The following is a 15952-nucleotide window of genomic DNA, read 5'->3' on the forward strand; positions in this document are numbered from 1 at the left end:
TAAGGCGCTGTTCTCTCCACGTTCACCCAGTTAACCACAAAATCTCCCTGGCCTCTGGGTCTCATTCAGTGGAGATCAAGGGGTTCTGCATAGCGAACCTCACGGTCCAGGGAAGGGAGTTTAAAAATTACCGGCTCTAATGTCCTTCCCCACCTCTGCGCTGCCACGTTCCTAGGGTTAGATTTTCAATGCAACCTCCAAAGCTCAACCTTTAAATTCGGCGGCCCTATACCCCCCCCTTCACTGTCTGCAGCCTCGCGACCCTCAAGTCGAGCCGCCTTCCCTGTTTGCGAACCTCACCCCGGATTGCAAACCTGTCGCCACCAGGAGCAGACAGTACAGTGCCCAGGACCGGACCCTTATTAGGTCGGAGGTCCAGCGATTACTGAGGGAAGGCGTCATTGAGGCGAGCAACAGTTCCAGGAGAGCACAAGTAGTGGTTGCAAAGACCGGGGAGAAGCATAGGATGATCATCGATTATAGCCAGACCATCAACAGGTATACCCAGCTTGACGCGTACCCTCTCCCCCACATATCCGATCTGGTCAACAGGATCGCACAGTACAAGGTCTTTTTAACGGTGGATCTAAAGTCCGCCTACCACCAGCTCCCCATCCGCCCTAGCGACCGCAAATACACTGCTTTCAAAGCAGATGGGCGGCTCTACCACTTCCTAAGGGTTCCCTTCGGTGTCACTAATGGTGTCTCGGTCTTCCAACGAGAGATGGACCGAATGGTTGACTGGTATGGTTTGTGGGCCTCATTTCCGTACCTCGATAATGTCACCATCTGCGGCCACGACCAGCAGGACCACGACACCAACCTCTGAAAATTCATCCATACCGCAAAAATCCTTAATCTCACATATAACAAGTATAAATGCGTGTTCAGCACCGACCGTCTAGCCATCCTCGGCTATGTAGTGCATGATAGAGTTATAGGCCCAGAACCTGAACGCATGCGCCCCCTCATGGAGTTCCCCCTCCCTCACTGCTCCAAGGCCCTAAAACGCTGCCTGGGATTTTTCTCTTATTATGCCCAAGTGGGCCAACAATGCGGCCAAGGCCTGCTCGCTAATCCAGTATGGACTTCAAAGGGCCCCTCCCCTCCACCGACCGCAACATGTACTTCCTGAACGTGATTGACGAGAACACCCGGTTCCCATTCGCCATTCCCTGCCCCGACATGACCGCAGCCTCCGTCATAAAAGCCCTCCACAGTATCTTCATGCTGTTTGGTTTCCCCGCCTACTTACCCAGCAATAGGGGGTCCTCCTTTATGAGCGACGAACTGCGCCAATCCCTGCTCAGCAAGGGCATCGCCTCGAGCAGGACGACCAGTTACAACCCCCGGGGGAAACTGATTGAGGTGGTCATAGATTAGGGTACGAGTCAGTATGGGGAGAGAGCAGGAGAGCCGGAATAGACTGGTTGAGATATTCAAGGATCTGGCGAGTGAGCAGGGGAGTGGGATAATATTTAGTGACTTGTGTGATCAGGAACCTCGCACACAGAATTGGGAACCTCACTCAATCTAATCAAAACCGAATCTGAACACTTCAGAGTTAAGAGTCAACCACATTGCTGTGGGTTTGGAGTCACATGTCGGCCACACCAGGTAAGGGTGGCAGATTCCCTTCTCTGGAGGACATTAGTGCAACAGATCGGCTTTCACAATAGTTGTCACGGCCACCATGGCTGAGACTAGCTTTATATTCCAATGTATTAATTAAAGTTAAATTACACCAGCCTGCCGTGGTGGGATTTGAACCCCTGTCTCTGGATTGGTCATCTAGTGACATTTGCCACAAGTCACCATCTCCTCAAAGTGAAAAGGAAAGAAAAGAAAGACTTGCAATCATAGAATCCTTTTCACAATCAGCGATGTCTCAAACACTTTACAGACAATGAAGTTGTTTTGAAGCGTAGTCACTGTTGTAATAAAGGAGACGTGGCAGCTAATTCGCAGGCAGCAAACTCCCACAAATTGCAATGTGATAATGACCAATTAATCTGTTTTTGTGATGTTGAAAGAAGGATAAATATTGGCCAAGACCAGGGATAATTTTCCTGCTCTTCTCTGAAATAGTGCCATGGGATCTTTTACTTGCAGAGTGGTAGGTAGATGGGGTTTTGGTTTAATATCTCAACCTAAAACACAGCATCCCTGACACTGCAATGCACCCTCAGTGCTGCACTGGAGTCTCACCTTGATGTTTACGCTCAAGCCCGAGAGTGGGACCTGAACCCAGAACCTTGACTCAGTGACAAGAGCGCCATCAGCTGGGCTGCAGCTGAAACTGTAAGAGAGCATTCCCATTGCCCTGGGAATCAGTGATCCCAGGATGACTCAGAAGCCTCTGGGAATAAAAGTCAGAGAAGAACAAAAACAATCAGGAAAACCAAACCGGTCTGTTGCTGCATTCGGGATCTGGGTAGCTAAACACACAATGTGATCCTGCACCTTTGTTAAAAATATAAAGTTCAGAGTGAAGCTTCCTTCCTTTGGGTGCCTCTATTTTACAGAAGAGAATTAGAACTTTTCTCATGATATGCTGGTGAGAGGTTTCTGTGGTCTGAAGCTTCGTAAGTTGCAAGCTCGATCTGCCAACATTGCAAGCAAGGTAATCCCTGAGCAATTCCAGCGATAGATGGGTCCAACCAGCCCCTGATATTGATTACCTTTGTAATATTTCACATTTGGGCCTTTTGCTGTTCCAAAATGGACCCCGGGCCCCCGGGTCAGCAGGCCCAGAATTCCATGGATGGAAAACAGAAGGGAGGAGGCAGAATTCCCCGAAGATTCCCAGATTCTCCTAAAGTGTAACTAGTCTTCTAATGTCTGCTCCAAATTTGATCCCCTTGATGCTGAAGGGGTTAGATTACGAGGAGAGGTTGAGCAGACTGGGACTGTACTCGTTGGAATTTAGAAGGCTGCGGGGGGGGGGGTCTTATAGAAACATATAAAATTATGAAGGGAATAGATAGGATAGATGCGGGCAGGTTGTTTCCACTGGCGGGTGAAAACAGAACGAGGGGGCATAGCCTCAAAATAAGGGGAAGTAGATTTAGGACTGAGTTTAGGAGGAACTTCTTCACCCAAAGGGTTGTGAATCTATGGAATTCCTTGCCCAGTGAAGCAGTAGAGGCTCCTTTATTAAATGTTTTTAAGATAAAGATAGATAGTTTTTTGAAGAATAAAGGGATTAAGGGTTATGGTGTTCGGGCCGGAAAGTGGAGCTGAGTCCACAAAAGATCAGCCATGATCTCATTGAATGGCGGAGCAGGCTCGAGGGGCCAGATGGCCTACTCCTGCTCCTAGTTCTTATGTTCTTATGTACACACACCTAAATTGCACCTGCCAACACCAAGTCTTTCTGGGTTCAATTCCTGATAAAATCAACATTTTATATCCTTTTCTAATCATCAATAAATAAATATTGTCTGATTGGCAGGATGTAATAAGTAATGTTCCCCAGCGTTTTTTTGCTTTTCACCACCTTCATCAATGACTTGGATGATGGAATGGAAATTTGCACATCCAAGTTTGCAGATGGCTCTGATTTTGGAGGCACGGTACATTGTGTGGATATGAACAGCAATTTGCAGAGTGACACATTCATTGAGTGGACAAAACTACGGATAATGGAGTTCAAAGTGGCAAAGTGCACAGTCATCACTGGACACATGAAAGATAAATCAGGGTATTTTTTAAATGGCGAAAATCTCGAAATCATAAAAACAAATGGATCAGACAGCCAAGGTAAACAATTTGCTGAAAACTAATTTTATAAAGATAATCAGAAAAGCTAATGGTGGGGGGAGGGGGCTGGAGCAGAGCTTTAATGGGAGGAGAGAGGTGGTGGTTGTGAATGGCAGAAAAAAATATTTGAAAGGATTCCTCGCACCAATTATTCAATGAATCATTTTCACTCTTTAATACGGGAACACTGCGAATACTGTGCATCAGTAATCATTTTGGAAGTTTAAAGTTCTTTGAGGGACAGACAGATAATCTTTTATTTCCACTTTGTTGACGCAAGTGAAAATTTGAGATGTCAGGTTCTACATCACTCGAAACAAATGAGGCACGTTAAGGCTGGGAATGGTACATTTTCCACATTGTCTCATCAAACACTCCCAGGGCAGGCACAGTAGGGTCAGGTATAGAGTAAAGCTGCCTCTACAGTATCTCATCAAACACTCCCAGGGCAGGCACAGTAGGGTCAGCTATAGAGTAAAGCTGCCTCTACAGTATCTCATCAAACACTCCCAGGGCAGGCACAGTAGGGTCAGCTATAGAGTAAAGCTGCCTCTACAGTATCTCATCAAACACCCAGGAGTCGTGTGCAGATTTAGAGAAGAGGATGATGACAGAGACAAAGACAATGCTGGTGTACCTGCTGTTTACAGTAACTCACATCCAAGGTTCTGCTGTTTCCAGCATCCTTCCACCAGACAGCCCACGTCACCAACTAAAAAGTGGTCACCGATATTATTTTTTATTCTAACAATGATGCAAGTACCACAGATCAGATATTCTCTGACCCGCCCGAACCCAGAGGCCCAAGGCCAGATCCAAATAAGGTCTTCAGGCCCAATTGATATTTTATATGACTTGCCCTCAGTGGTGACAAAATATCAATGGAGTTCGATCAGACACCGGGGATGGGCATGGCCATGAGGACTGTGGAGTTGTAGGTGGGGAGAGAGGACATATTTTGCTTCTCCTTGCTCCAGAGGTGGTTTTAAATCCATTTTTAACATAAACAAGGTTTTAGTTGGTGGTCGCAGGGACACGAAGAATCCGGAGCGAAGTTGGCTCCATTCATCAGAAACAACCTTCCCAGAAGGGTTCTTCAACAGCCTCCCATTAATACCTACAAGGGGCCAAAGGCGAAACTTTAACTCGGCGTAATTGTGAAAAACAGGCGCTAATGAGGTGGCAGCCTGCTGACAACAGAAAAAAAATCATTGGTCGAGGCATTTGTCCCCTTATATATATTAAGAAGGGGCTTATTGCGACACATCTGTGGTGGGTTCAGTTCCACACACACCCTCGGTTCAGATCTGGGGGGGGTTGATTGCATCTATTTCACTCTCAACAATTTAGATATCAATAAGAGAGGCCAAAGGCTTCTCACCAGTTGGCATTCCACAGGAACTTTTCCTGAATGAACACTATTCCTGTTTCAACCCCAATCGCTCCCATTGAAAGGCAGAGTAACTCGGCTCTCCTTCCTTCCTGAGTGTCCGCTCTTTGAACACACAGCTCCAGTGGCTCCATTTCACTGAAGAAGGGGCAGATATATGGTCGAGTCAGATTTAATAATGATGTCCCTTAAACAAGTGCTTAAACAAGCACCATCATCGGGAATGCAATGTTTGGATCTGTTATAGGTTAACACACGTGTAGAGGCCTGGAATCAGTATTGCTCTGTCCTACTTTCTCTTGGGAGTTTCCACTCTCTCTTGTTTGGCAAGTCTCACTCTCTGCTCTTGTCTGTCACACTCTCTCACACTGTTTCTCTCAGACAATTTCCTGCCCGTCTCTCGCACTCACTCTCACACTCACTCACACTGGGACTCACTCTCTAACACACTCACTCTCCCTCACACTCTGTCACTCACACTCTAGCTCTCACATTGTCAGTCAGTCACTCACTGTCACTCCCACTCACTCCCTCTCTAACACACTCTTACACTCACAGTGGCACTCATTCTCTAACACACTCGCCCTCTCACACTCAGTCACTCTCTCAGTCACTCACTCACTCACTAACACACTCATACTCTCTCACATCAGTCACTTACACACACACTCACTTTCATTCATACTCACACTCACTCTCTAAAACACTCACACGCTTAAACTCACTAACACTCACTCTAACACATTTAGTCATTCACACTGTAATTTTCAGTCACTAACACACTCTCAGTCATTCTCACATTTACCAACACTCTCACTCTATCTCAAACTCACTCTCACTCTCCATCACTCACTCTCAGCCACTCTCTCGCACTCACTCTAAAAACAGTCTCACACACACACTCTCAACACACTCACTCCCACTCGCACTCTAACCCACTCTCACATTCAGTCACACTAGTTCTCTCGAACTCACTTTCTAACACACTCTCTCATTCACTGTCACACTCAAAAAAAAAGAAAGGGCCTGTTGCCTGAGTTAGTTGGCCACCCTTGCATCTAAAATGTTGGCCCAATGAGTTTAGCGTTGCCCCAGCTGTGCTGTGCATATTGGGTGCAAGTCCTCCCTTTGCTAAATTGGTATAGGACCCGCCTGTTTTACACCAAAACAATGGGCTGAATGCAAATCAATTTCTCTTTTTGAACATTTTTCCAATTGAGGGGTAATTTAGCATGGCCAACCCACCTAGGTGGACCTCAAAAGAGTGACCAATCCACCTAACCTGCACATCTTTGGGTTGTGGAGGTGAACCCATGCAGACACGGGGAGAATGTGCAAACTCCACACAGACCTTAGGCCGGGATCAAACCCAGGTCCTTGGCACGTGAGGCAGCAGTGCTAATCACTAAGCCACCGTGCCACCCATCAATTTCTACCACACTATTATAATGTGTTTCATAGAATCCTTGTGCAGAAGGCGGCCATTTGGCCCATCGAGTCTGCACCGACCTTCTGAAAGAGAACCTGACCTACGGAACACCCCCATCCTATCCCCATAACTCAACTAACCTTTGGACATCAAAGAGCAATTTACTATGGCCAATCCACCTAATCTGCACATCATTGGAATGTGGGAAGAAACCAGAGCACCCGGAGGAAACCTATGCAGACACGGGGAGAACATGCAACCTCCACACAGACAGTCACCCAAGGCTGGAATTGAACCTGGGTCCCTGGTGCTGTGAGGCAGCAGTGCTAACTACTATGCCACCATGTCATTCCCTGATGGGAGACTCACCACATAAAATTGGTTGTGTTGGTGAAAACCTCTCTGTAAATTGCATACCAATCTCTACCCCTATATTTAACTTCCGCTCGTCAATCTTCTCTTTGAGGTTCCCCCTTTCCATTGTGGCACCTCTATGAACTGTCCTCCTTGCCTTTATGACTTCTTTCCTCACTGCGGTCTCTTCTGTCTGTGCTGTCTCCTTTCAAGTGTAAAAATCTGCATTGCCCAAAGCATAGTCCCTGACATGTTCTTTGTTGCCATTCCCAGCTCCATCTGTGAGCTCTTTCCCAGATGCACATCTAAAAACAAATGCCAGATCAGGATCAAATACCCATTACCACTCCCTTTGACTTTTGAATTGTGAAATTTTTGTCATTTAATCTCTTCTGCTCTCCACTCTATCACTGACTTTCCCTTTTGTTTTTTCTCCCTTTTACCTCCCTTTGACTTGGGTCGAAACCAACGGGACTCCTATCATTCTTCAGTTCTGATCAAAGGTCTGAAATGTTAACTCTGTTTCTCTCTACAGATGCTCCCTGACCTGAGTATTTCCAGCATTTCTGCTGGATCAGGATTCCCTGTCCATAGTGAGTAAAGATTCTCAGAATAGAGTGTGACAGTGCCCAGGAGGTACTGAGAGCAAAACCAAGGAACATTTCAGAGAAGCAGAAGCATGTCAGAGCAGAGATCGGAGAATCACATCTAAATAACGTACTGATGGGAAGCCGAGTGAATCTAACTATTACGTAACTGCCAGGATTTCCAGTAAGGTTACCAGATGGGATGCAGCTTTGTATGTATCTGTAACAGTACTTAGTAACTCTGTGTTTGTCTGTGTAAGTACCACTTTGTGTAGCCAGAGGTTTACAGTGTACGATTCTATGGGCATACATGTCGAGGGTTTATGTGAGTGGAAATTGATGTGTACTCAGTTGTGACCATTGGTGCATGGACTATAAGTGTGTGTGTTAATGTGTATATGCATAAACCAGTGTATGCATAACTGATGTCTGTTTATTTGTCTATATTAATTAATTGATAGTATTATATGTAGCTATCTGGGGGATCATTATGGCCATTCACATGTATGTGCATATCAGTGAGGATGTTTAGATACAGAGGGTGCATAGATAGAAGCATGTATGTGTGTGTGGGCAATGGGGTGTGTGTGTATTGATGTGTGTCTGTCCATATTTGTGCGTAGAGATGTATAGTGATCCATATGTGCAAATAGATATGCATACGTGTGTAAATGGATCTATGTATGGATCAGGTCATCTGAGGGATAGATATGTGCACACACAGGTGGCCATGTAATTAAGTGTATGTATGAATGTACAAGTGTGTATATGTGTAGGTGGCCGGGAGGAATGTGAATGTGTGAATGGGCATGTTTGACATAGCTGACCACACTACCCTCCTCCAACATTCTCCGCTGTTGCCCAGCTGCTTTGGACTCTCCTTGCCCAGCTCCATTTTTTCCTTCCCAGTTGTCACCAGAAAATCTCAGGCAACAGCTTCTCATTCAGCTTCGGCAGTGTTAATTCTGGTATTCTCCAGGGTGGCACGGTGGTGCAGTGGTTAGCACTGCTGCCTCACGGCGCCGAGGACCCGGGTTCGAGCCCATGTGGAGTTTCCACATTCTCCCTGTGTCTACGTTGGTCTCACCCCCACAATCCAAAGATGTGCAGGGTAGCTGGATTAGCCACGCTAAATTACCCCCGAATTGGAACTTTAAAAAAAAAATCTGCCGTTCTCCAGGAATATATTCTTGGCCCCTTCCTATTGCTCATCTACATGCTAACCCTCAGCAACATCATACAAAAACACGTCAGGTTCCACATGTATTCTGACCACACCAAGCTTTACTTCAGCACCATTTCTCTCCACAATATCCACTGCCTCTGATTTGTCAGGCTGCTTGTCTAACATCTGGTATTGGATCAGCAGAAATTTCCACCAAGTATGTCCCTGACACCAACTCCACTGAGGATTTCAATGAGGAATGCAGGAGGACATGCCAGGAATAGCACCAAGCATACCTCAAACAGAGCCAACGTAGTCAAGCTACAACACAGGAGTACTTTCATGCCAAACAGTCGAAGAGTCAAGCACTTCACAGACTTAACAATCCCACAACCAATGGATCCAATCAAAGTTCTACAGCCCCTGCCATACCCAGTCATGAATGGTGATGGTCAATTAAACTAACCGGAGGTGGGAGGCTCCACAAATATTTCATCCTCAATGATGCCCAGCATATTAGTGCAAAAGACAAGGCTGATGCATTTCCTTTTTTGTTTAGAAAACATTTTATTGAAGCATTTGTAATTTTAACATTTTAACTCTCTACACAACCGAGCGGTCCGACACATGCAACAACCTCACAGTAACACACCCAACTTCCCCCCGCCCTACCTCCTGACTACCCATGTATTAGATTTCCTACCCATATTCTTCACTGCCATGCACCCCCCCCCCCTTCTGCTGACGGTCAGTTGTCCTTAAAGAAGCCAATGAACGGCTGCCACCTCCGAGCGAACCCCTGAATTGAACCCCTTAAGGCGAACTTAATCTTCTCTAGCCTGAGAAACCCTGCCATGTCACTAACCCACACTCCTGACTTTGGAGGCTCCGAGGCCCTCCATCCCAGTGAAATCCGTCTCCGGGCCACCAGGGAGGCAAAGGCCAAAACGTCGGCCTCTCTCCCAACCCCTGGGCTCCCGGATCATCCGACACTCCAAATATTGCCATCTCTGGACTCGGATTAACCCTCGCTTCCAGGACTCTGACATGACATCGGAGAATCCCTGCCAAAATCCCCTCCGCTTTGGACACGCCCAAAACACGAGTACTTGACGGCTGATGCATTTTCAATCATCTTTAGCCAGAAGTACTGAGTGGGTGCCCAGCATCACAGATATCAGTATCCAACTGAAACAAAAACAGAAAGTGTTGTACAGTCTCAGCAGGTCTGACAGCATTTGTGGAGAGGGGATGGAGCTGACGTTCAAGTCTGGATGACTCTTTGCCAAAGCCCCATCCTCTCTCCACAGATGCTGCTGAGATTGTCCAGAATTTTCTGTTTTTGCTTCAGATTCCTGCATCTGTAGTAATTTGCTTTCACCTTAGTATTCAACTGATTTGATTCACTCCATGTGATGCCATGAAAGTACTGGAACTGCAAAGGCTATGGGTCGTGACAACAGCCCAGCATTCGTACTTATGATGTGTGTTCCAAAACTAGCCACACCCACAGTCAAACTGTTCTAGTACAATTACAACAGTGGTATCTGTCTGACAAAGTGAGAAATTTCCCCAGCTAAGCCCTGTCCACAAAAGGCGAAAAATCCAATCGAGCCAATTACTGGCCTATCAATCTACTGTCCATCATCAGAAAATTGATGGAAGGGAACATCAACACTGCGATCAAGTGGCATTAGCACAGAAATTATCTGTTCACTGATGCTTGGATTCCACCAGGCCCACTTGGTTCCTGACCTTTTTACAGTGATAGGATACGAGACCAGACCCCAACATTTACTAGGATACCAGACAAGAACCCCAAACAATGTTTTAATTTAAAACTGTGAGGAAAGGATACTTCACCACAGCAGTGATGACTCTGATCAATAAGTATCTTTTATACTAAAACAAATTTAATTTAAACAAAGAATTAACCACCTTGACAACAAAGAAAATAGCTCCAAACACAAGATAAAACTGAAACCTGCTGTTTGGGTCTGCTATTAACTCCAATTAAGCAACCCAATACAGTTCAAATGCCACTTTTAAATAAAGTTAAATAACAGATTACTTGCTCAGTTGTGTAGAGAAGTTTGGACAGAGAGACCCTTTCAGAAACAGAACCAGTACCCAACCTAGCAGCATTTGGCAAAACTTTAAATTCTTCTGTCTTCTCACAGTCATATCATATGGGAAATTGCAAAACAACTGACAGACCTGGCTCCTCCCATTAATTACATCATCTATATCCCATAGGTTGTCACATGACCTGCTGAGCTAGGAGTAAATACAAAACTTCGTAAATCATCTACTCTCCAGAGAATCACCAGAAATCATAATGTTCCATTAGCCCTTATGTAAACAAGTAAATAGTTAGAATCAATCATGCTCACCTTTTACGACCCCTTAATTCCAGCTTTAGCAGAGACACAGTCTGGATACCTAAACCTAGGTTCTTTAATAATATTACTGCAACAAATATAAATCCTAAACCAGACTTTTAATAACATTAGTGCCACAAATATAAAATATACATCTCTCCGTGTCTGCGGGAATTTCCTCCGGGTGCTCCATTTTCCTTCCACAGTCCAAATATGTGCATGTTAGGTGGATTTGCCATGCTAAATTGCCCCTTAGTGTCCAAAACGTTATGTGGGGTTACAGGGATAAGGCGAGAGAGTGGGCTTGGTTAGAGTACAGACGTGATGGGCCAAATAGTCTCTTTCTGCACTGGAGTGATTCTATGATTCTACAACAATTTCTACATTCATCATAATAGTCTTGGTCCAAACATGAATAGATTAACTGTTCTAAGTGGTGAGGTTAGAGTGATTGCCTTTGACATCAAGGCAGCATTTGACTGAGGGTGGCATCAAAGGGCCTTGGTAAAATTGATGTTAAAATGAATCAGGGGGAAGTCATAAGGAAAATGGCTGCGGTTGTTGGAGATCAATCAAGTCAACCCTTGGATATCGCTGAAGGAGCTTCTCAGGCTAGTATCCTAGGCATCTTCAGTAGTTTCATCAATGAGATTCCTTCAACCATAAGGTCAGAAGTGGGGATGTTCGCTGACAATGTTCAATGCCATTCGTGACTCCTCAGATACTAAAGCAGTCCATGTCCATAGAACTGGACATTATTGAGGCTTGGGCTGTGTTAAGTGGCAAGTGACATTCGTGTCACACAAGTGCCATGCAATGACCATCAAGAGTGAATCTACCGATCTTCCCCTGCTATTTAATGTCATTACCATCACTGAATACTCCACCATTGACATCCTGTGAGGATATCATTGGCCGGAAAATTAACTGGACCAGCCATGTAAATACTTTGGCTACAAGAGCAGGTCAAGAGGTTGACAGTTCAGTCATGACTAGCTTACCTCTGGACTCCCCAAAGCCTGTCCATCAATACTCTCCAGTTGCTTGGATGCGTCTAGCTCCAACAACACTCATGAAGCTCAACACCATCTAGAACAAAGCAGCCCATTTGATTGGCACCCTATCCACCACCTTAAACAGTTACTCTCTCCACCACCATCTAAAGGGCAATTCAGGGTGGGTAATAAATGCTGGCCTTGTTAGTCTGCTCACATCCCATGAAAGAATTGACACGAACATTCGCTAATCATGGACTCCATACCGCTCCTCGTCATTCTGAGGTCAAGCCAGATGGTTCACACCACTGATGTCATATCTGACTCTGAGCTGAGCTTAAGAACATAACTAGGAAGAATGGGCCACACTGCCCATCAAGCTTGATCCATTATTCAGTGAAAACAAGCTGGACCTTTATCCCAACTCTGTTATTCCACATTATCCCCATGTCCCTTGATTCCTGTAGTGCTCAAAAATCTATCAATCCCAGTCTTGAATATACTGAGCATGCCAAACATTCACAACCCTCTTATTGAAGAAATCTGCACCTGGGACCTAAATGACTGATCTTTTATCCTGAGACTACGATCCTTGATTCTAAACTCTCCAGGCAGTGGAAAGAAACTTTCAGCATCTATCCTGTGAAGCCCTCTGAGAATTTTATTGGTTTCCATGAGAACATTTTTTCCATACTCCAGAGTATCTCTGCTGAATCTCTCCTCATAACCCTTTTATCCCAGGGATCAATCCAGTGGAACATTATGTTACCTCTTATGTTCAGGTATCTGTAATGGCTCTGCTGGTGGGAGATCTAATTAGTTCCAAACTTTCTACAGGCAAGATGTACTCAAACTACACCTTAGACAATTCCTATTACTAAGGCTGCTGATCTCCCATCTCTAGGGCATGCCTCAGTTCATCTGATCTGAAACTCTCATCTATTGCTATGTAACATCTTGTCTTGACTAATCTTAATACTCTCCTGGCTGGCTGCCCATCTTTCACCCACATAAACCTGAGCTCATCAAAAATCTGTTCCATGTACCCTAACTCACCAATTTCCAATCACCTATCAGGCTGCATTGCTAACCACCATTGGCTCCCATTCCAGCAACATCTTCATTTTAATCGTCTCATCTTTGTTCAAATCCCTCGATGGTCTTACCTCTCCCTATACCTGAAGGTTTTTCCAGCCCTACATTCCTCCAAGATCTTTCCACTCCTCCAATCTGACCACTTGAGCATCTCTGATTTTAATTACTCCACCATTGGCTGTGCCTTCAGCAGCCTACCTCTCAAACTCTAGAATTTCATCAGTAAGCCTCTCATCTGTTTCTCTATCTCTCTCTTTCTTTTAAGATGCTCCTCAAAACCGAAGTACCTTTTTGCCACATGTCCTAGTACCTCCTTATGTGTTTAGTGTCACATTCAGTGTGATAACACTCCCCTGAAGAGCCTGAGGACATTACATAGAGCATACAGCACAGAAACAGGCCATTCGTCCAACTGTTCCACACCAGTGTTTAGGTTTCACAGCCTCCTCTGACTCATCTTCATTTAACCCTATCATTTCACCTTTGATTCCTTTATTTTCTTTAATTTGTGGGTATCGCTGGCTGGGTCAACATTTATTGCCCATCCCTGAGAGCATTTAAGAGTCAACCATAGTTGCTGTGGGTCTGAGTCACATGTAGGCCAGACCAGGTGAGGATGGTGGATTTCCTTTCCTACAAGGCGCGAGTGAACCAGACGGGTTCTTACGACAATCAACAATGGTTTCGTGGTAAGGGCAGCATGGTGGCACAGTGGTTAGCACGGCTGCCTCACGGCACCAAGGTCCCAGGTTCGATCTCAGCTCTGGGTGCAGTTTGCACATTCTCCTCTTGTTTGCATGTGTTTCGCCCCCACAACCCAAAGATGTGCAGGGTAGGTGAATTGGCCACGCTAAATTGCCCCTCAATTGGAAAAAATGAATTAGGTATTATTTTAAAAATACAATGGTTTCATGGTCATCATTAAACTTTTAATTCCAGATCTTTTATTGAATTTAAGTTCCACCAACTGCCCCCAGAGCATTACCTTGGGTCTCTGGATTATTATTCCAGTGATAATATCACTACACCACTGCCTCTCCCTCATGTGTTTTCCCAATTTCCCCTCACAAGCATCTATCGTCTCCTTCCTTTCAAGGTGCTCTATAAAACCGACCTCTTTGAACACTGAAACAAGCCTTTGGTAATTCGCTATAATATCTCCATTTATGTCTCTGTATCAAATTTTGTTTGACAACATGTCTTGTGATATCTTACCACATTAAATACCTACAACAGGGAGGGCACTTCAACAACCGTGAGGGCTCTTCTAAAATACCTCACTGGGGGTAAAGCACTTTGAGATGTCTGCTGTATTATTGAAAGCTGTTTGTGGTTGGGCGTGCGAATGTTTTTCTGTCTGTGCCTGTGTATATGGGTGTGTCGAGTTGTGTGCGTTTGCAGTTGTGTTGTGGAGATGTGTGTGTGTTGGGGGAAGGGAGTCGTTATATTTCACTGTGTAGTAAAGAACACACATCGCAAGGTGCATTTCTAATTCTAATTTCATAATAGGCCGCAGTTACCGCATACCAGGCCCCGAAACAACCCGCCATCCTTAATAAACATGGATAAATATCATTGGCAATCCACCAGGCCCAGAACTGACAGCAGCTTCAGACATGGCCATCGATATTTTCATCCTCGACACATCTAACAAAACGGCATGGAATCTTTAGCCCTCCCGGCAACCCTTTGCTGCATTTATTTCTTTTTAATCGCAATATTCAGATGGTGTATTGCGCCTGGGTTTTTAGCCCGCGATTAGTAATAGGAAACAATAACAGATTCAGTCCTGAAATGCTGCACTGTGGTCAGAATTAAAGACCGCGTGGACATGAATACATTATTTTTTAAAGGATAAATTAAATCAAATCAACCCTTACCTGCAGCCCGGAGGGGAGAGAGAGTGGAAGGTTGCGAGGGAGAACATCTCTGTGGGATCCGCCATCTTCTGACGCAAAAAATAACCCAAGGACACAAGAGGCTTTTTGCAACTGATGGGAGGAAAGGCGAGAGAGAGCAAAAAACAAAATCAAAGCTTCCAATTCAGAGAGAAGCCGCAATCCGGGCTCTTCACAAGCTTCGATAGCTCTAAACGGCACAAATGTGGAAAGATATTGACATATGTTATATATAACATAATATGAGGAGGGACCAACCCGCACTGCTGAACACCTGGACCCCCCCGCACTAACGTGGCTGCATCACCGCGATGTCCCGGGACCGCCTGCTCTGCGCACTCGGGCCACTGGTTTGCGTCGAAAATTATGATGTCCTGGGGATTTTTTTTTGTGTTGTTGCAGCGAGCGAGAGGCTTTTCGTTTGGCTATTTGTTGGAAGCTACATAACCGCAATGCAAACCAGCTCAGCTCCTGCTGCACCCAGCTCCTCACACTGACTGTGCAGAGGGATGCTGCAGATGGAGGGAGGGGGATTAACACGTCATGATGTGGAAAGGCGAAGGGAATTATTTTATTCCCCACTCCCCCTCCAGCCCCCCTCCAGGAGGACTGATTTAAAGGGGAAATTGGAACTGGGAGCTGTCCACAGTCTCGTGGTGCTGAATGCCAACAGCTCCCGCGGCCACGGGGCGTCAACATTAATTTCTAAGCCACGAATGGAGCAATTTGCATTTTATATAGCACCTTTAACCTATTGCAGCCATTATCGAACACTAATTGGACCCACATCCACGAAAGGAGGTATAGCATAACCAGTGACCAAAAAGCTCGGTTCAAAGAAGTGGCATTTGAAAGATTTACACTTCTGTCAGATTTCCCAGCTCTCAGGACCCCCC

At 45.3% G+C, this 15952-nt stretch overlaps 1 protein-coding gene across 3 annotated transcripts in view; it reads right to left on the reverse strand.

The window, feature by feature from the left end:
• mapk8ip2 (mitogen-activated protein kinase 8 interacting protein 2) overlaps positions 1-15676 on the reverse strand; it is an 81589-nt gene extending 65913 nt beyond the window's left edge. The window contains exons 1-2 of one of the 3 annotated variants that reach the window (XM_072471226.1): positions 15315-15676; positions 15039-15149 (exon numbers count right to left, since the gene is read on the reverse strand). In XM_072471226.1, coding sequence (XP_072327327.1) covers positions 15039-15103 — 65 coding nt within the window. In that variant the 5' untranslated portion in view covers positions 15104-15149; positions 15315-15676. Of the gene's footprint in view, positions 1-15038 lie in introns of all 3 variants that reach the window. The other 2 variants (XM_072471225.1, XM_072471227.1) reach the window with 2 other exon arrangements.
• Positions 15677-15952: the final 276 nt, after the last annotated feature.

This window comes from Scyliorhinus torazame, chromosome 13 (genome assembly GCF_047496885.1).
Source record: "Scyliorhinus torazame isolate Kashiwa2021f chromosome 13, sScyTor2.1, whole genome shotgun sequence".
Taxonomy (NCBI): Eukaryota; Metazoa; Chordata; class Chondrichthyes; order Carcharhiniformes; family Scyliorhinidae; genus Scyliorhinus; species Scyliorhinus torazame.